Source organism: Camelus dromedarius, chromosome 4, assembly GCF_036321535.1.
Source record: "Camelus dromedarius isolate mCamDro1 chromosome 4, mCamDro1.pat, whole genome shotgun sequence".
NCBI lineage: Eukaryota > Metazoa > Chordata > Mammalia > Artiodactyla > Camelidae > Camelus > Camelus dromedarius.
This window is the reverse complement of record NC_087439.1, coordinates 51,860,275-51,882,322: the sequence shown is the minus strand read 5'-3', so window position 1 is coordinate 51,882,322 and position 22,048 is coordinate 51,860,275. Positions and strand designations below refer to the sequence as shown.

The 22,048-nt window shown below is 37.9% G+C and overlaps 1 protein-coding gene across 8 annotated transcripts in view; it reads left to right on the top strand.

Moving 5' to 3' along the window:
- The window catches only part of CCDC141 (coiled-coil domain containing 141), a 194,972-nt gene that overhangs the window by 129,405 nt on the left and 43,519 nt on the right, over positions 1-22,048 (top strand). For all 8 annotated transcript variants that reach the window (XM_031451742.2, XM_031451741.2, XM_031451739.2 and 5 more), the window contains 4 exons: positions 6,587-6,728; positions 8,470-8,589; positions 10,283-10,474; positions 15,806-15,985. In XM_031451742.2, coding sequence (XP_031307602.2) covers positions 6,587-6,728; positions 8,470-8,589; positions 10,283-10,474; positions 15,806-15,985 — 634 coding nt within the window. The remainder of the gene's footprint in view (positions 1-6,586; positions 6,729-8,469; positions 8,590-10,282; positions 10,475-15,805; positions 15,986-22,048) is intronic.

Here is a 22,048-nt window from a genome sequence, read left to right as displayed (position 1 = left end):
GTTCAATTTGATAATCTAAGATGGGTGAAGGGTCTACATCTTCCAACCAAGATGAACATAATCAATACCTACCACACAATACTTTTTGAAGTTCTTTGTGTTTGTCAGCTGTCTTATGGTTTCATTTTTCACTCTGTGGCGTTCTGAGTCATTCCTTAATTGACTTGTGACAGCATCATCTCGTCATCCAAACCATGACATCAGCTTGAGGTCAGCCCTCAAGGTCAACTGTGTCGGAAACCTCTTTTATGTTCCTTAGCTAAGTATTTACATACTAGGCATCTTGTTTTGAAATGTTTAGGGGCTGGAATGGCATAAAAGGAAAGTTTATGTCATGGCAAAAATATTTTAAAAGATATTAAAGATAAAGCAAATAAAAATAATCCCCTCCCTCCAACAAAACAAAACAAAGAAAATCAAAAACTCTTTGAATCATAGAGTCATCTATGGTCACATTTATAGGAATTCTACCAAGCATTTAAGGACTTAAAATAACTATTTTGGGTTTTTTTTTTTTAAGTTTGATGATATATTTAGATGGTAAATGTCAGACACTGAAGTTTAGGGAATTGCAAAGCTGAGTTCTTATGAAAACGTTAACTCAGCCACTTTCCAAATATTTTTATATCCGTGTTAAGTCGTTCTCTTTAGAGGCTGAGTAAATGTCATAACTGCAGTCTGGTCCTGTTAACATTGTTAAGGCTTTTATAATTCTGACACTCTTAGTATGGAAGGCACCCAAAGTTTACCCTTCAGTTAAATCTAAGAGTAATTAGATTAGGCTCTTGTACAATATCTAGGAGCCCTTCATTACAATATGAAAAATTATTCATTTATGATGTCAATGATGTGGTGGGAAATAGCAAAGATCCCAGAGTGAGAGGGTGTGGAAGTGCAGAGTCTACATAGGAAGGCTGACTAAAGGGGCAGAAATCTGTGCCTTGGACAACTGGAGTGGGGAGTTCTCTGCAATGAGGGGGCTTAGAGAGAAAAGAACACAGAAAACAGAGAGGGAAAGATGTGAGTGAACATATTTATGAATAAAATGCTCATCACAGTGCTGTTTATAATAGTGCAAACCTAAAAACCACCTAAATATTCCCAGAAAATAGGGAAACGTTTGAATTGTTTAAGGGCAAGCACAGTATGGAATATTCTAAGCCAATATTAGAAGGGTGCTTTGGAGAAATATTTGAAGACAGATTAAGTATTCTCACAGTATAATTTAAGAGGGTCAAGTAGGATTCAAATCCCATATATAGCGTCATGCTAACTTTGGAGGAGGAGGGATGGAAAGGACAGCAAAGAGAAAACCTTTTTTGGAAGAATATACATTAAAATGTATTTTTATATTTTCTAAATTACCTCAGATGAGAATCTTGGTCTGTTTAACTCATGCTGTGCCACTTTTATCTGAGGATTTCTGTCATCAATCATGGATATTTTTCAGCAATTATCTCTTTAAATATTGATTTTCTGTTTTTCTTTCCTTTCCTCCTGTACCTCCCAATGGAGGAGTGTTGGAGCCTCTCAGTCTGTCTCTCAGGTGTCTGAATTGTCTTTCATATTTTTTATTCCTCTCTCTCTTTGCATTGTGTTCTCAGTGAATCCCTCAGATTGATTTTTCTCTTTTGTTAATTTCCCCTTTGTTTTCAGCCATCAAATTCTTTTGTTTGTTTTCATAACTATATTGTTTTCATTTCTAGGATCCCTGACTCTTTCTTTTTCATATCCAGTTTTATTTGACTTCTGTTTTTGTTTCAGAGTTCTTGTTCTTTCATTATGGGTATGGACTTTTTCCTTTATCTCTCTGGTAATGTGAGACATTCTTAGACTGAAGTCGTTTTCAGATTGCTCTGCTTAATTTTTGCCTCAGGTACAGTACATTTAGGTCTTGATGGCTGAAGGTCTTAGGATTCATTTTCCTCAGGTGTTTTGCGATTGTAGCTTGTCCTTCTGGCTGGGAAGTGTTTGTTCTTCAGCTTTATTGTCCTTGCTTTGTTCTCTCCTCTTTTCTTTCTCCTCTTTAGTAGCTTTGCAATGACTTCTACCTGAACTCAAAGGGGCTCCAGTCAAGAATCCATCTTCTGCTGTTTGGTCAGGGTCACTCAAGGTCCCATGGAGATACTGCGGCTCTCAGAGATGCAGCCAGGAAACCAGATTGGGGAGGAGTAGGGGTTCCTGACTGCACTGCTAAGTCTGATTCCTTGGCTCCAGTAGGAGTTGGTTAGAGCATTTTCAACCTTCTTTTACAAGAAGGATGGATGCCATCCCTGTTGCTGATTTCAGGTAGAATCCTAGCTGTGGTGCCCTTCATATAGGACATTTTGGTCTCTCTGGTCCCATAGGAATGGAAATTGTGGGCATCTCTGCATGGATCTGGACCAGACCCCAGGAACCCTATAGCTTCAGCCCCAATGACTACCTGCTGTTCCTTCATTGCCATGTGTACAGAAGAGATGTGTGTGGGTGTGATATTCATTTGGTGAGCAGTGATTCTCAATGTAAATCACTTAAGTCAGAAAAAATTATTATAAAAACATGCATTTCACTTCTGCAGTTTGAATGGCACTTTTTCAAAGTAGGGATTAAAAACTAGAGGGTGGCCGTTGTTTCCTCCAAAATAAAGATGATAAACACGAATCATTCCTGTCAAGAGCAGTAGCAAACTAAAGATAAAGGAGGTATTTTTCTTTATTTTCCAAGTATAATTTTTCCATAGACAAAAGGAAAAATATGATCAGCTGATTCCTTCTGTTGAGATGGAGTAAGCTGTCAAGTGCTTACCATCTGGTTCAGCTCCTAATCCAGATGGGCTGCCAATGGTAATTTATGAAAGGTTTGAAAGCAACTTGCTGCTTTCAGGAATCATCAGAACGCATTAACGTTGGGATTTACTCCCCTCCCCCAGCCCCAATTTGCAACAGATGCAAAGACAGGGCAACTGCTTCATATAGCAAATGTAATAGTGTATTTTTTTGTGCCAGAAGTCAATATGTTTCTGCTCTCTGGGGAAAAATCAATCATTTTTCTTTCCTCCTTCCCTCCTCGATACTGGCTCAATGAATAGGGGAGAAACTACTCCCATGATGGAGTTTCATACAAATGTCTAAGGAAGCCTTCCCAGTCTGTCGTTTCTGAGTATCTGTGATGCTTGAAGAAGTCAAAGTCAGTGTCAGGACTAACCTGATATACCTCATGCTCATACTACAGACAGGACCTGTCTGATCCATTCTTAGACAGACAGCCCAGAGGTCAGTCAGTATTTCCCGTGCAAATTTCAGAGCCACACGTTTTTGGAGCTGGAGGCTTGTCCACTGGGAGCCCCTAAGCCACTCCATCAGGCAGCACGTGAGCTGGTGGCTTCAGAATCGGAACCAAATGCCCAGAGTCTTTGTTCAACCAAATTTCTGTTATCTGTCCTCAGTTCTTGTCCCATCATTTATTTAATATTACCAGTGAAGTAATAGGACTCATTTCTGGGTGGCTGATGGAATTCTATTAATGTATTTTCAATTCATGTATGAATTGTTGGCAGAGAGTGAGGTCATATTTTTCCTTTGATCAAACCATCTGCATTTCAGGCTTGGAGAAAATTGGCAATAAGCATGCTATCCATGTTTTAAAATGTTTTGGAACGTTCAAAAGAAATGTCTGGAGTCAGTTTTTCAAGTCTCTAACTGAAAATGATGGAATAGGGCTGGTTGTAACCTGCAGATTAGGTTTTCACTAAGGAGGAATGGAGAGGGAGTGGCCCTGGGGTTAGTGTGACAGATAGATTCCAACTGGGAGTCTGGCAGAGGGAAAGGATTAATACCCGATCAGACAGAGATGATCTAGCCAAGGACATAGAGAGGCGAAAATAGGAGCTGGCTAGGGTAAGCGAGATAACTGAGAACTCCTCGTACTGAGGAGGGGATCTAAGCCACAAGTAAGAGTGAATACACATGGACAGGCAATTCAGTCTGTCCCTATAAGGCTTGGAACAGAGAAGGAAAGTATTAGTCAACCTAACTATAGATGCTAACCCATCAAAGAAGAACTTGGGCAGTCTGTGCATAGCCTAAAACTTCCATAAGTGGGCAAAGGGCAAAGTCCTCTTTGTTTAAAAACTATTGGAAACTGTTGCTAGTGACAGTTTTACACAGTAACTATCTGTGCATATGTTCCTTTTCCTTAAATCTGTGTCTTCTTTTCCCTTAAATATTGATCAAAGTGTATTTTATTTCATTTGAAAATATGCACTGATCCACTTCTTTCAAGGCTGTGTGCTCAGAGATGCAGAGGATAAATGAATGAAAAGAATCTTGTCTTTCCCGTAAAGAATTGATAATACAATAGATACACAGGATAAGGCATAAATCACCACAAAATGAGACCCAGTTCTCCTAGGTCATTGAAAAATTGAAAATGAATGGTCCATCCCAAGACGGAGAAGGAGATCCTATTTGACTGGTTTTTATTCATGTAAATTAAAATTATAAGTTGCTAAAGAGCGATATTTTTATGGAATGATTGCTTGATTTGGTTTTGTTTCCCCATTTCCATTCTCTGTGCTTGGAGCGGCCTTTGGGATGTGAATTTGAACATGATGTCAGCCCTCTATTGGTCACTTTGCAAACTACAGACAGACATTGCATTACCTGGGGAAGCCAGCCAATTTCAAGAGCACGCCAGCAAGGCTAATCCTGTTTCCATCAATACTCAGTTCAAGGGAAAGTGAAATTTTAGACGAAGAATACTCCCCATCCTCTGTGATGTGTCACAGACCCAGAAAAGGTACCATGAGTTGGTAAACAGTGTGGACCCTAGATCAGATGAATAGGTTCAAATCCCAGCCCTGCCATGTAATACGTGTGACCTGGGCAAGTTACTGAGCACTTATGTACCTCACTTTGCTCATCTGCAAAATAGAGATAACAGTTATACTCAGATCATGGGATAGTTACAAGACATAGAAGAGATTACTTAAAACATTAAAAATGGTGCCTTGTCACAGTAAGAGGTCAATAAATGTTTTTAGAAAATATTTACCCATTTACTTTGACAAACTTTATTTCTACAGTGCTTATTCACTTTTTCTTTTTTCTTTCTCTTTCTCTTTCCAAATTTGCATATTCTACAGAAAACTATTAACATATAAGACAATTGGGCTTTTAAGTGCCTTTTTATCTTGCCATGTCTCAAAGCCTAAAACCCACTCAAATTATGACTAGTGTTACCAGTATACTGCTTTTATAGGATTTGTGGATGTAAGTATGTTAAGAATTATTTCTAAAACTCTCCTGATTTCTTGATTATTCTCTTCGCTGTCTCTGAGTTATTAAAATGCAAACCAACTTGTTTTTAGTGTAACACCTGTGGAACACAGTGTATCAGGAATAAGGTTCTCCTCACTCCCCAATTAAACTTCTCTGGGACCCCGTGGTCCCACGGGACCATGCACATTCCACAAGATTCTCAAGCTGCCTGATGAACTCTCAACTCTGGCAGCCTCATTGTCATTCCTGTGAAGTCACTTTACCTCTCAGGCGTTTGGGATCTTGCCCTCATTTCATTACTAATTAAATTCATTTTTACAGAGTCATAAATTAATTATTTGAGATAAAACTACTGAAATCTATACCTCATTCCAAGATCTTTTTTAACTCTGGGTAATTAAATGTAAGTGTTTCCATGTTAATCTTTATTAGTATTGGAAGGAAATGACTGATAGGAAATTAAAGACTTCAACTTCTTACATAGAAGGAGAGGCTCCATCTCGGGGTAGGTTGAAAATTAGAACATGCTCATTCCATCAGCAATGTTCTTTCATTGTCTTGCATTGCTAATAAGCCTAAGTTGGAAATGGTTAGGAAACTTTCTAGTCTGTCTTTAGACCAGTGCAAATGGGATCCAAGTTCATCTGTTGTTTTAAAGGCATTTTCACTTTATGAGTTCTTATGTCACTTTTCTTTTTCTCATGAGGCCAGCACAGGTGAGAAACAACAACGTGGGGCTTGGTTTCTTTTTATGAACAAGTACATTAGATGTACTTGGTTAGTGATTAGTGGTTAGTGATAGCTTGGTTTTCATCTATGAATACAGCCTTGACCATTCTTAAACATGGAGAACAAGGACCTTAGTGTTACATAAATATTTTACCATATTGGATCAGTAAATGTTTTGTTAATTGGCTGATGCACATTTCTATTCAAAGAGCATCTTTAGATAAATGAAGCTTTTCAATAACACCCCCAGGAAAACTCTTGGCAAACATACTGTGCTTTTTGCCATAAGGTTTTCAAAATATCTTACAGAAATATTAAAAAGTGAACCTTTAGAAAATAAGATTAGACCTGGTTGCAAAAACCCATAAAACTCATCTTTTCCCTCAGGACTGACTGACCTAAACAAAGAAACATATTTTGTTTTGCTATCTGCTGTACCAGGACTATAGCTACTTAACTTCTGTTATCCTAAAGCCTAAAGCTTGGTAACTTTTATCAACTCATGCTTATCATGAAAGATTCATTTTCAAATGTTCCCTGTTCCTGGGGCTTCTCCCTGGGGTGGAGTGAACTAACAGCTGGCTTGCTCCATTCAGCTCTCGCGTGACCGGTGTCCATGAGATGATGGGCTGCATTAGGGGAAGAGTGGATCATCTGACGCAACAGTGTTCCGCGCACAAGGAATTTGCTCTGAAGAGACAGCAATTAACAGCCTCAGTGGAGGGCTACCTAAGAAAGGTGAATTCATAAATACGTCCTTCTTAAGCTACTATTTAGTTGCAGCTCCTTATCTGGTGAAAATAGTTGACGGTCTGGCAACTGCAGCATGGGGGCATGGTGGGAGGATAGGGGTGTGTCTCCATAGGATTCTCTTCATCACATGTTAGACTTCATATCCCAACAAAATGAAGTTGTAATTCACTACTGCTCATCAACTATCCCTGCCCCAGGTTGCCAAAGCTAGATAAGTCATTCTAACTGCTTCCCCAGCCCTGAACATGTTCACACAAAGGCAGTTCTCAGTTTGCACAGAACTATGTTGACTGAACCATGTGCATGTTGGGATTGTATCCTCCTTGATTTACATGGTTCCGTGCATGGTTCCAACACACGCATTTTGGTTAACATGGCACTATACAGCACAAGAACAGCAGGCAGATACCAAAAATGATGTGTAGGGGTTCTAGGAATCAATTGCCATTATCACACTTTATTGAACTGAACCAGTACAAAGGACCTGGCTGCTCTGAATAAAACCGTACATGTGAAAAATCCTCTCTACAGAGTGAATACAATGGTTTGGAAAATTTTATTTCCCATTCTCAGAGAGGAATAAAACCAGGCAGCTACTATTTGACTAAATAAAAAATTACTTGTCTGTAGGTGGGATTATAGCAAAAACTAGTAATATCTCAATGACATTAATGCTAATGAACTGTGTTGCATAGTCTGGGTCTCAAATCTTCAGTGCTATTTTCATTTGTTACTGTGAACTTGTGTACCTGACTTACACCAGTAGATTAATAGACTTCACAGAGAGGTCATTAAATAACCACATCTCTATCTAAACTGTCCTCCTCGCCTGTTATTGACCCGGAGATGGGAATTTGAGCCTTGTTCTGATGCTTGGGTCCAAGGAGATGCCAAATATGGCAGCAGCTGTGATGCTGTGCTCCCTAGCGCCGGAGACTCACACTGATTTGGTGGTGGTGGAAAACAGAGGAACTCAGACGGCTGCTGCTACTTGTCTTACTGCCAATTCAGAGCCAACTGGACTCTGGGATATGTGGACTTTAGACTGAGCAGGGGGATGAAGGCCGTAACTGAACTTGAATAGAACCCTTTAAAGGTCTCTCTATTCATTGATTCATGTGTACTGAAGACCAAATCATAGTCCCCTACATTCATCAATTAAATCACCGAAGTGTGTCTCTGTGTTTTATTATTACATGTACAGCATGTGGTGCAGCCCCAGGTTTCCTTGGCCCTAAATATAGTAATCCATAAGGTGATCTCATACTGGACCTCTGCTTCAAAATATCCCTGTAGCTTGGGACCCATTCAGCTTACAGTGGATGATTCTGACTTAATGAACCAGAAAAATTCATCCCTATTGATGTGTTGACAAGTGCATTATCCATTCTAGGTAATAGAGATAATAAATTCTTAGAGAATGTGGATTCTTGCCTATACCTCATTGCTGTTAATGAAAGAAATATCTGTAAACATATACCCTCTATTGGTGGTTAGTAGTATTACCTCATATGAAGAGCAGTATTATTAATAGAAATATGTAATATATAATATATAAAATATTGGGAAATTCTGAATTATTTAAAACTATTTTTAAATTAAAATGGATATATGAGTATAAAGTATAATGGGAATGCAGAGAGTAATATTTACCTTCTGTACACATACGTATACATATCTGCCAATACATAGTCCTAAGGCTGCAATATATTCCTTATTCCTAAAGGTGGAATTGTCCATTCAGAAAATCAGTCCAGCACTTTCCAGTGCAATGGATGTCGGTTCCAGCCTTTCTGACTCAGAGAAGATTTTGAGTAAATATCTGGAACTAGATATACAAGCTAAGGTAAATAAGATAAGAGTTGTTATTATGGTTATTTTTTACAAATATGATTTCTTTTCTTTATATGCAGTAGCTATAATACTTAATCCTAGCTCCCTTGGGGGCTGCAATCCTAAATTGGTATTGTGGCAAGTAATGACTTAAAAATTCTTACTGTTATGGGTATCTAAATTACCTATATTTATATGTGCATTTATTAGGGCATTATGAGGGCTCACTGAAACCTGGCATTAAACACTCATTTGGCCCTCTTTTCTTGCCTGGGAGATGTTAGCAACTCCTTTTTGGAGTGCCAGAGAAGGCAGGAAGTGTGCTTCTCTAAGGATATTTGTAATTTTCTGCTAGAGTGAGTTGCAAAAGAAAATTACCAAAAGCAACATGCGTGAATGCAAGATTCCAGGAAGCAAAATAAATTATAATCTTCTTTGCACACCCAATGTTTAGAGACAAAAAATGCCCCCCCTCTACCTGGTGCCTCCTCTAACACCCTCTCACCCCTTTCACATGGGACTTAGGTTCAACTATTCCTGCTAGCAGCTCTGAACCTGCAGTGAAGTCCCTGCCTGCCCCAGCAGGTGTTTAGGAAGGAGAGGCACATGCCCCAGTCTGCAGGAACCAGCCTCACCACGCCATCAGTTCTTGACAGAAGAGTCTCCTTCACAGACAGCGCTCCCACCGGAAACTCACCAATGAACCAGATTTTTTTTTTAATGGGGTGTTTTTTATTCATTATTTAAAATGTCTAAAATGAAATGTATGTCTGAACTCAATTTCTTTTTTTTATTTAAAAAATTTTAGAAGCAAGGAGGAAATTGCATGGGGAGAAACTCCTGCCTTCCTCCTTCCCAGAGTGCTCTCTGGAAGCAGAGCTTGTAAATTAAAAGTTTATTCACAGGAGTACTTGGGAAGCATAGTAAATACAAGCGGGGGAGCACTCCCTGCTTGCTGCAAATGAGAGTGGAGCTTTTGTCTCATGTTTGCTTGAATCCTAGCTCGGTCTCACATGAAATTCTGCATGGCTCTGTTTGGCAATTGTGTCTGTGGTGACTACGATACCTCCTCTTCCATTGAATCAGTGGTTCGATTTGATATGCCAGAAATTGCACTCAACAGAAAACATTGGAGAGCAACCCTAAGCAAGTCCGTTTCACTCTTGATGTTATTCAGGCTTCACGTGTACCATTTTCCCTGTACTTATTTTAAAACTCTTGTGGATGGAGACTTTAATAGGACTACATAATTGATATGGCTTTCTTTAACAAATTAAAAATGAGTAAATAAGTTCTATAAACTTGTCATCTCTTCTATAACAAAATTAGTTTAAGAATTTTCTAGAGCTCTTGGTAAATTTAATAAAGCAATGATCCCATATAATTCTTTTATTTAAATTATTTTAAGCATTTCTGCCTATTTATTTTAGACCCTTTCTTACTAAATATTCTATTTGTGGCTCTGAAAATAGAATGTTCTAAATAAGCAGTATAACTGATAGAGTGAAAGAATAATTTGAGATGGTTTTTCATTTTAAGGTGCCTTTTTCCCGAATTTTGAAATATGTGCCTTTTTTTTTTTATTGAGGAGAGTTTTGTTACAAGTTCAATTAATAATCGTAATAGATGGTGGTAGGGAAGGTAATGGAATGTGAATGTTCATGATTCCCCTGTCAACTTCTGACCCCCGTGCTTTGCTTTCATAGGAGACAGCACATGAATTAGAAGCAGCTATGAAACTCTTGACGGAGAAAAATGAATTTGAACCTGATGAAGTGGCATCGCTTTCTTCTAAAGCTAAATGGCTAGAGAGAGAATTAAACATACTTGGCCAAAGCATCAGCTCCAGATCACAAATCCTGCAAACTTATGTGGCATTTCTAAAGTCATCAGAGGAGGTATGGTACCTATGGGCTGACGAACTTTGGCAGCATGGTATCTGCCCATCTTCCTGTTTTCTATAGGAATAGAAGCCCTCACAGGTTGTTCCAGATCTTCTACCCCAGTGCATGTACTCGTTTATATCCACTTTGTTCTCCAGGGCACTGTACACAAACTCGAAGAGTAAGTTATTTTACTGGAAAACAATACAAGGGTATGTGTAGTATATATAAATAACCAAAGTGACAGTGTTGAGGCACTTTTTACTATGGCCTACAAATATTTACAGTATCCTATAGAACAAAATCGTTAAAAAAAAGTCATTTTCTATTTAAAAATAAGTCATGAATCTCTTTGAATATTTAAGCAATTCATGTGATTTATCAAAAATACACAGAATTAGAAATTATGGGCTGGTGGGTCCAGTCTCAGATCTCTCTTGCATGTCTTCTGGGCATTATTTTGACTGGTTTGTACTAAATAATCTGTAAAATTCCCTTTGGTAGACTAGGATTCTCTCAAAGGTCCCAGCTTCTTGAAGGGGACAGCAGTATTAGAGAAGTACTGGAGTCTAACCTCATTTAACTCCGGTCCCAGTGCACCCAGGTCCCCATGGTTCACTCTTCTTTCAGGGAGGTGGGTGCTGGTTGAGTGGGAGGTGGAGCCAGCAAGGTCCACTCAGGGGTAGAGCCAACCAATGTTAAGTGCGTTCCCAGTTTCCATCTTCTCCCCCTAACCCTCCCAACACTCTGACCCTTACTTCCCCGGGCCACCATCCTGCCTCCCCACGTCACCTCTGTCAGCTCTTCTATGATACTCTGAGTTCTCAACCCTCTGGAGCAAGGCCATGCGCAGGCCCTGGAAATCTCAGGTAACCACTGCGCTGCCTCCTTTTTCTTTTCCACATCTTTCTTTTCTTTTTTTTTTTAATTGGAATATAGTCGATTTACAATGTGGTGTTAATTTCTGGTATACAGCATTGTGATTTGGTTATATATATATATACACATTCCTTTTTCATATTCTTTTTCATTATAGGCCATTACAAGATATTGAATATAGTTCTCTATGCTACAAAGTAGGAAGACTTCCATCCACATCTTTCTTTTTTGTGCTTTTTTTTTTTTTTTTTTCAGTTTTCCTTGGCTCTGAGTTTGGCAGAGGTATTACAACTGACAGGTTGTTCTGTTGATTAATATTTTTCTCAGAACTTGAAATGGCAGAGGAGATACAGAGAAGTACTTGTTTTTCTGCACCTTCATTGCCAAAAATGTACCTTCTTGGGCTCTCGCTCAGCGTCTACCTCCATGGCCCACTCTGGCCTCTGGAACCAGAAGCCTGGGAACTAGGGCTGGAATTTTAGCTTTGCAGACAACACTTTCCCAGAAGGACCTCATGTCCTTTCATCTTCCCCGCTTTCACTAAATCTCTTTTCTTTCCTGGTGGAGCCAGAGCCTTCTGTCCTGACCTTGGCCGTGCTCTCAGTCTGTTAGTCTCCACCCCTTCAGGCTTTTCCTCTTTTCTCACCAGCTTATTCAGTTCCATTCTACTCCCCATGCCCTCAGCTCCCCACCCTCCACCCTGTCTGATTCTACCAAGTCCCAATACTAGGTCTGTTCTCTCTGTTTACTCAGCTTCTCTTTCCAAGCTTCTGGATGCTCCTGCAGAATCATACAACTGTGCCGATGGGCGCTGTTACAGATTTATGGGTCTTGACCTCAGCCAAGTCCCCCATATGCTCTCTAGTTGGTGCCCATTCACTCTCAATTCTCAAACCTCTTCCTGCAGTTTCAGTTCCTGAATCTCAGCCTGTGCCCTTACCTTTCATGTGACTGAGGAAAAATGAGTCCCTTGAGCCTACCTGCCTTGACTCCCTTCAGCTTTCAAACCTGCTGGTGTATTCACCCTTCCTCCACTGTCACCAGTAAAGCGTAGTTTCTCTGTGTGTCCAACGCTAATCAGCTATCAGATCCCTCCCTGCATGCTCCTGCAGCCTTCCGAATCTTGCTTCAGCATCCTCTAATGTTAAAAATTTCCTTTTTCTATTCCTTCGTTCTCTTTGGTCTACAGTTATGTCCAAATGGTTTTGCCCTCACTAAAGCTACCACTCTATAATTTTCCTTCCCTTCACATCTGGACTCCTGAAATGGGAAAATGACATTTCTTTCCTCTTCTTGCTGAGCTTCCCCAATCCTCATCCCACTGTGTTTATTCACTTTCCAGTCCTGCCATTTACCACCTCTTCACTCCATTGAAAATGTTCTTATAAACGTCTTCTTAGTAGGTGACAGGTGAAATGGTGCATTTTCAGTCTTCATCCCACCTAACCTCTCTGCCACATTTATTTAACCTAGTTGCTCATGCTCACCTCCTTTGACTTTTCTTTTAAAAAACAGACTTATTGAGGTGTAATTTACATAGCATAAAATTCGCCTATTTTAGAATGTAATGATTTTTATATCAATTATAAAGAATAGAGTTGTGCAACCATCACTGCACTCCAGTTTCTGTGTATCTCCATCACCCCCAAGACGAGCCCTGGTGTATGCTTTTAGCCAGCCCTGGTCCCCCACCCCGCCCAGCCTCAGGCAAGCATTGATCTGCTATCTGTCCCTCTAGATTTGCCTTGTTTGGATATCTCACATAAGTGGGATCATTGTGTCCACTTCTGTAACTGTTTCTTCTTTTTCCTGATTCAGTTCTCTGTTCCTGAAGCGTGTTGGGTCAGAGAGTTCTCGCCTCTGCTTCCTCTTTTCTATGGTCTGTACACTTTCCCTACAAAAATCACCCCCTCACACACACCTATAGTTTCAATTCACCAGTAACTCAAAAACGGTTTGAGTTTTTAGCCCCACTCTTTTGAGCGCCGCACCAATGCTCCTGTGCTTTCAACTTCCAATCATACTAATTACCTACATGTTCTGTAGCCTCCTGAAACTCAACAAAACACAACTGGTATCTGTTCCTCAAACGTGTTTCCTTCTGTATTTTGGTGTTAGATTAACGACCCCACCATCTTTCAGAAGTCCTATGAAGAAGCTCAAAGTCTTTTTCCAATCCCTCTTTTAATGAGCTCTTACTCTGTACTAGGCCCCGAGCTTTTCATTCCTGATTTCATTTAATCCTTATAATGCTTGTCTGTTTATTTACTATTATCTCCATTTTATAAATGATGGAAACCGAGGCTCTGAGAAGTTAGGTGTATAAGATCAAATAGGTAGTAAACATCAGTACTGAAGTTAAATCTCCAATCTTCTCCCTTTTGCTTTTTCATATTTCAAAGGCCATGCTATCCCATGTCTTTAGGGACAACCTGAAAGCTTTCTGAATTCCCCTTCCTCTTCATTTGTACCATCCCTTCCTCGGCTCAGGTCCTCATCATCTCTCATCTAGCTTAAAGAAGTTGTATCTGCCTGGTCTTTCTGCCTCCTCTAATTTTCCTCTTCATACCTTCCCAAAAAAAACAGTTATTCTAAAGCAAATCTGATCTTGTCACCTCCTGAAATTCAGATAATATGACAAATGTAATTTGTGACGCAAGCTCTAACTTTACCAAAAAGGGGTAAAGTATTAGAGTTTATCATTAATTCACTTAAAAAAGAAACTAGTCCAGATTCAAAGGAATCCCTGTAATGCCATCATTCTTACATTCAAGGAGGATTTTTTTGAGCAGTTGGAAAAGAAGAATGAGTTAAAGTTTACATTTTGAGAATTTCACATAACCAAAAGCCCATCAAAGGGGCTTCTTTTGAAGTCCTGATGGTTGTTAGGTTGATTCTGAGTCACTGTGATAGCTGTCAGTTGTTTCAGACTAACAAGAACGTGTCACATCGTGGTGAGTACAGTTAGAAAACAAGTTGAAGCCTGCTGGCCATCTTTATCCCAGCACAGTGATGGCTCCAGCTTCTTTCTTATCACTCAGTTTGTGCCACCTGGATGTAGCCCACACCAGGATTATTTATCATGCGCTAAACTAGGCAGCATTTTATACTTGTGCCTTACACTTGTTATTCCTTCTGTCTGGGGCCGCCTTTTCCTATTCCCTCTGACCCTGGACGATTCTGAAAGGCACAGATCAAACCTCACTTTCTTTGTGAAGTTCTCCCCTGTTTACTCTATGTAGAGTTGGTGGTCCCTCCTCAGGGTGCCCATAGCATTGTGTGCATACTTGTCTTTGTCTTGTAATAATTTGCTTATGGTTCTCTTTCCCCCAGAAGCATCTTGGGGAAACCAAGGAAATAAATGGTTAATTCTTACTAGAGAATCTTAGGAGACTCTATAGACGAGGTAGCATTTTAACTATCTCATGAAGAATAAGTAGGAGCAGAAAACTGAGGAACGATCATCCTGGGCTAAGGAAACGTGTGTCAGCAAAACAGAGGCAATAGAATAAATGGAATATGGAAAAGAGGAGGGAACTTCTGTTTCTGAGAGCCCTTTGCAGGCACTAATTTAAATTCACAATGATGTTAGAAATCTTTAAAATATGGTGACTAACCATTGCCTTAAATTTCTTATCCTGTGTTGATTGCCTTTGGTAGTTATGAGCTCTTTTTTCTGAGTGTTGTCCTGTTGGCCAATTATGTATTCAAAATGTATAAACACTTGCATCAAAAATTTTCTGCTATTTCTACAACACCCAGTTACATGTTTATCTATCGTTCTACAGGCACATTGATTTTATATAATCTCTGTTTAAAGAGAGTGATTTAAAATAATCTAGTACTGCTTATATTGGTTAGCAAATGAGAAAGTATAATTCTAGGGAGGTGAAGTAATATACCTCAATAAGATTAGCTTATGAAGCCAGTTTAATATTAAAACTTATTTGGAAAATTCATAGTTATTTATATTCTTTGGTTCTGGTTTATCACTGATTAGAAACACGTGATTTACTAATTATGAATAGTTTTTCACTGACTTACATTTCTTTCTAATTTGTATTCCTTGATTGTATCTGTTTATCTTTCTTCTGAATTCTAAAACTCAGCTTTAAGGGGAACCATGTAAAAAATAACCACTAGTCTTTGATATAAGTTGTCCCCAATTGTGAAACATACACATATATAATACATAAATATGATTTTGGCTATAGTAAGTAGGTCTTATTAGTAATAAACTTGTCTGCTCAATTAACTACCCAGTGGTAGTCAGTCCAGTCTGTCAACAACCAAAGTAGAATTTCATATCTTTTCAATAAATTGGCAATATTTAATAATTATTTAAAGAATTCTGAATGTGGTTTCCAGTTAATTTTTATATAGGCTTTTATTAGAATCTAGTATTTTTTCCTTTTAGAAATGTTTTTAAGTGTTCTTAACTTTCATTTACATTTTTCTTTTTTTTAGGTAGAGGAGCAGTGTCAGAACCTAAGGGAATTCTACCAAACTAAAGTCCCAGGAAAGGAAGAGGATGATGCTGAAGTCAAGTGTTGGTTTGTCTCAGTGGAGAAGCAGTGGCAGCTATTTTTAAAGCGAAGTTTCTTAACTCAAGACCTAGGGCTTGAGATCCTTAATTTAATAAATATGGTGAGAATGACATTAAATGAGTAATACCTTCTGCAAGGGTTACTTGTCAAAGTCAAAATCATAAATTAAGAAGTTTAACTGTCTGTTATTCAGCCGTGCTGGTTTAGGAAGTTCTTTTTAGCTTCATTCAACCTAGACTAGTCCTTCTGAAGCCCAGCATTTATGTACTTCTTTGGTCCTAGACCTCTTGTTAATTTATCATGTGAAGGCAATTTTATCTAGAAACAAGTGACTATAATCTAAATGCAACATTATTGTTATCACATAGGGTCCTCAGTTCACCCAAAAGTTCTGAGTTATGTACTAAGAGCATGCAACAAAATCCTTGTAAAATTTCTAGAGGCTTAAGACAATATCTAGGATGAATTTTTATTTTGAAGAATTTCTTACAATAGCAGATCTTTTTATAGTGAGGCTGCATTGTATTTAGAAATGTACCCTAAACTTTAGTTGTCGAGTGTCTGTAAAGTATTCTAGAACTGTTGTATCGACCTCAGACAGAAAGTTCTCTATGGAATTCTTGAAAGATGGCTAATCCACCTCTCCTTCAATACCTCAAGGATCTTCCTAACAAAACTGTTCATTTTATTGTTAGAAAAGGCCAGTTGCTAGAAAACTTTTTTTTTAAAGCTTAAGTCAAATCTTCACATCTGGTTCTAACCCTCTGTAGTTACACAGGGGAAAAAATATTCAGATTTCATTTCTCTTACACAAGTTTTTCAAACATTGAAAATAGTTGCTGTGTCTAATCTGAGTCTTTTCTGCAGCTAACTAGATATAAGTCCTTTCTTTTAGGAGGTAGCTTTATTTTCCTCTTCATCCTAATCCTCCCTCCCAAAATTTTCCATGGTTTGTCAAAATCACTGATAAAATGTAAGCAAAGAGTAAAGTACAACTTCAACACAAGTACAAAATTCTTAAGTCTCATTCTTAACTAATGAGACCTAAGATTATGCTAGCACTTTTAGCAGTGATTTCACTTTGTTGGTTCATACTAAGCTTGTGATCGAACAAAACTCTCATTACAGTTTTATTGCAGTTTCTGCCAAGCTCTCCTATTTTATATCTGTGTAGCCTATTTATCTTTTCTATACAAATGTAAGCCTTTATATGTATTCCTATTTAATGTCATTTTGTCAGTTTTCACTCATGATGCCATTTTGTTACACTAATTTAGAACCTACTATCTGCTACCTCAGCCATCTCTCCCGGGTTTAATTCTGTTCCTTAATAAATAAGCCTCTTATGGCTGCAATTAGATCTTTAATAAAAGTGTCTGAGGGGCAGCTTGAGGTCCCAATCCATAAAGAAACCAGGTGATTAGCCAGTTTTTTAAACAATCATAGATGATCGCAACAGTGCTTTAACCACTGTTTCACAACTTTTTTTAAAGTCTGTAATGGAAGATACTACTCAAAAGAAGGTCTGTCTACCTAGTATCCTATCAATCATGTAAATATAATTTGGCATAAATCAGATTGACTCCTAGTGATCCAGGGGTTCTTTCCAAAGTGCTCACAACCTGCTTGATCAGTGATGACTTTATTTCACTGATTTTCAATGTAAAGCTTCCTTATCAACAAATTACATAGCCCATTCTTTCCACCCCATTTGAAAATCATGGCATTTTTCCTTTCTCTAATTTTCTGGTCCTTCTCCTATTTTCTGTAGATTTGCAGAGATGACTGACATCTGCAATTTTCTCAGTACTCTGACATGTGATGATTCTCAGTCTGGAGCCTGAATTCATTTGGAATAGTTAGGCTCCAACTATTCTCATCTACTTTGAGCTACAATTTCCCATTTATATTCCTTGTTTTAAACTATGTTGTTTGGAGACCACTCTTCTTTCGTGTGTGTGTGTGTGTGTGTGTGTGTGTGTGTGTGTGTATGTATGTCTTTTATATTTTTTTCCTTTTTCTGTTTTATTGGGTACAATTATTACATAATGTTTGCACTCTTCTTAAATATATATGGAAACAAAATATGCATTAAATAATTCTAATTTATCTAATACTATCTTTAAGCATCAGAGAAAACTTGCTGAGATTTTGCCTATATTCTGTTACGTAGGTGCTTCACTGTGAAAGATAAGTTATTTTTCACTTGGAACATTTAGAACGTATATTTTCTTTTTTTTTTTACATGACATAAATCCATTTTATTTTGGAAGATATTTCTCAAAAGGATATGGAGTAAGAGGGATTAACAAATGTTATCAATACTTACTCTTCTTAAGGAGAGCAGAAGGTATATATTTACTAATATAAAGACTAAAAGTAAATCCACACCAAAAATACATAATAATTTATAAACAACTGCTTCCTTGAAACAACATGTTATTTTAATAATTTCCAGCCTAGATCAAAGTTTTGAGTCCTGGAAGTAATTTTTTTAACATTTTTTATTGATTTATAATCATTTTACTATGTTGTGTCAAATTCCAATGTAGAGCACAATTTTTCAGTTATACATGAACATATATATATTCCTTGTCACATTTTTTTCTCTGTGAGCTACCATGAGATCTTGTGTATATTTCCCTGTGCTATACAGTATAATCTTGTTTATCTATTCTACAATTTTGAAATCCCGTCTATCCCTTCCCACCCTCTGCCCCCTTGGCAACCACAAGTTTGTATTCTATGCCTATGAGTCTATTTCTGTTTTGTATTATGCTTTGTTTGTTTGTTTTTGGTTTTTTGTTTTTTTTTTAGATTCCACATATGAGTGATCTCATATGGTATTTTTCTTTCTCAGAAATTTCTGGCTTACTTCACTTAGAATGACATTCTCCAGGAGCATCCATGTTGCTGCAAATGGCGTTATGTTGTCGGTTTTTATGGCTGAGTACTATTCTATTGTGTAAATATACCACGTCTTCTTTATCCATTCATCCGTTGATGGACATTTAGGCTGTCTCCATGTCTTGGCTATTGTAAATAGTGCTGCTATGAACATTGGGGTGCAGGTGTCATCCTGCAGTAGGGTTCCTTCTGGATATATGCCCAGGAGAGGGATTCCTGGGTCGTACGATAAGTCTATTCCTAGTCTTTTGAGGAATCTCCATACTGTTTTCCACAGTGGCTGCACCAAACTGCATTCCCACCAGCAGTGTAGGAGGGTTCCCTTTTCTCCACAGCCTCTCCAGCATTTGTCATTTGTGGATTTTTGAATGATGGCCATTCTGACTGGTGTGAGGTGATACCTCATTGTAGTTTTGATTTGCATTTCTCTGATAATTAGTGATACTGAGCATTTTTTCATGTGCCTATTGATCATTTGTATGTCTTCCTTAGAGAATTGCTTGTTTATGTCTTTTGCTCATTTTTGGATTGGGTTGTTTGTTTTTTTCTTATTAAGTCAAATGAGCTGCTTATATATTCTGGATATCAAGCCTTTGTCGGTTTCATTTGCAAAAATTTTCTCCCATTCCATAGGTTGTCTTTTTGTTTTACTTATTGTTTCCTTTGCTGTGCAGAAACTTGTAAGTTTCATTAGGTCCCATTTGTTTATTCTTGCTTTTATTTCTATTGCTTGAGTAGACTTCTAGGAGAACATTTTTGAGATGTATGTCAGATGTTTTGCCTATATTTTCTTCTAGGAGGTTTATTTTATCTTGTCTTATGTTTAAGTCTTTGATCCATTTGGAGTTTATTTTTGTGTATGGTGTAAGGGAGTGTTCTAGCTTCATTGCTTTACATGCTGCTGTCCAGTTCTCCCAACACCATTTGCTGAAGAGACTGTCTTTATTCCATTGTATATTCTTGCCTCCTTTGTCGAAGATGAGTTGACCAAAAGTTTGTGGGTTCATTTCTGGACTCTCTGTTCTGTTCCATTGGTCTATATGTCTGTTTTGGTACCAATACCATGCTGTCTTGATGACTGTAGCTCTATAGTATTGTCTGAAGTCTGGGAGAGTTATTCCTCCAGCCTCATTCTTTTTCTTCAGTAATTCTTTGGCAATTCTAGGTCTTTGATGGTTCCATACAAATTTTATTATGATTTGTTCTAGCTCTGTGAAATATGTCCTGGGTAATTTGATAGGGATTGCATTAAATCTGTAGATTGCCTTGGGCAGTGTGACTGTTTTAACAATATTGATTCTTCCAATCCAAGAGCATGTGATGTCTTTCCATTTTTTAAAGTCTTCTTTAATTTCCTTCATCAATGGTTTGTAGTTTTCTGTGTATAATTCTTTCACCTCCTTGGTTAGATTTATTCCTAGGTATTTTATTACTTTGGGTGCTATTTTAAAGGGGATTGTTTCTTTACTTCCTTTTTCTGTTGATTCATCGTTAGTGTATAGAAACACAACTGATTTTTGAACGTTAATCTTGTAACCTGCTACCTTGCTGAATTCTTCGATCAGCTCTTCGATCAGTTTTTGTGGGGACCTTTAGGGTTTTCTATATATAGTAACATGTCGTCGGCATATAGTGACACTTTTACCTCTTTTTTTCCAATTTGGATCCCTTTTATTTCTCTCTCTTGCCTGATTGCTGTGGCTAGGACTTCCAGGACTATGTTGAATAGGAGTGGTGATAGTGGGCATCCTTGTCTTGTCCCAGATTTTAGTGGGAAGCTTTTGAGTTTTTCACCATTGAGTACTATGCTGGCTGTAGGTTTGTCATATATAGCTTTTATTATGTTGAGATATGTTCCCTCTATACCCACTTTGGTGAGAGTTTTTATCATAAATGGGTGTTGAATTTTATCAAATGCTTTTTCTGCAGCTATTGAGATGATCATGTGATTTTTGTCCTTTCTCTTGTTGATGTGATGTATTACATTGATTGATTTGCGTATGTTGAACCAGCCTTGTGTCCCTGGGATGAACCCCACTTGGTCATGATGTATAATCTTTTTTATGTGTTGTTGGATTCTGTTTGCTAATATTTTGGCATCTATGTTCATCAGTGATATTGGCCTATAATTCTCTTTTTTGGTAGTGTCTTTGCCTGGTTTTGGTATCAGGGTGATGGTCGCTTCATAGAATGAGTTTGGGAGTATTCCCTCCTTTTCAGTCTTCTGGAAGAGTTTGAGAAAGACTGGTATGAGTTCTTTGTATGTTTGGTAGAATTCCCCGGTGAAGCTGTCCAGTCCTGGACTTTTATTTGTAGGGAGGTTTTTTATTGCTATTTCAATTTCATTTCTAGTGATCGGTTTGTTCAAGTGGTCAGTTTCTTCTTGGTTCAGTCTTAGTGGACTGTATGTTTCCAGAAACTTGTCCATCTCCTCTAGGTTATCCAGTTTGGTTCCATATAGTTTTTCATAATATTCTTGTATGATATTCTGTATTTCTGTTTTATTTGTTGTAATTTCTCCATTTTCCTTTCTTATTTTGCTAATTTGTGCTCTCTCTTTTTTCTTCCTTGTGAGTTTGGCCAGAGGTTTGTCAATTTTATTTACTTTTTCAAAAAACCAGCTTTTGGTTTGATTGATTTTTTTCTGTGTTTTTTTTAAATCTCTATTTTATTTATTTCCTCCCTGATCTTTATGATTTCCTTCTTTCTGCTGCCTTTTGGGGTTTTTTGTTCTTCTTTTTCTAGTTCTTTCAGCTGGTGGGTTAAATTGTTTATTTGGGATTGTTCTTCTTTTTTGAGGAAGGCCTGTATTGCTATAAACTTCCCTCTTAGCACTGCCTTTGCTGTGTCCCATAAATTTTGTGTGGTTGTGCTTTCATTTTCATTTGTCTCAAGGTATTTTTTAATTTCAGCTTTGATTTCCTCATTGACCCATTGGTTTTTTAATAGCATATTGTTTTGTCTCCATGCTTTCCTTTTTTTCTCCTTTGTTTCTCTGTTGTTGATTTCTAGTTTCATGGCATTGTGGTCAGTAAAGATGCTTGAGATAATTTCTATCTTCTTAAAATTGTTGAGGTTTCCTTTGTGCCCAAGTACATGATCAATCCTAGAAAATGTTCCATGTGCACATGAAAAGAATGTATATCCTATTTTTTGCGGGTGTAATGCTCTGAAAATATCCACCAAATCTAATGTTTCTTTTGTATTATTTAGTTTTTCTGTTGCCCTATTTATTTTCTGTCTGGAAGATCTGTCT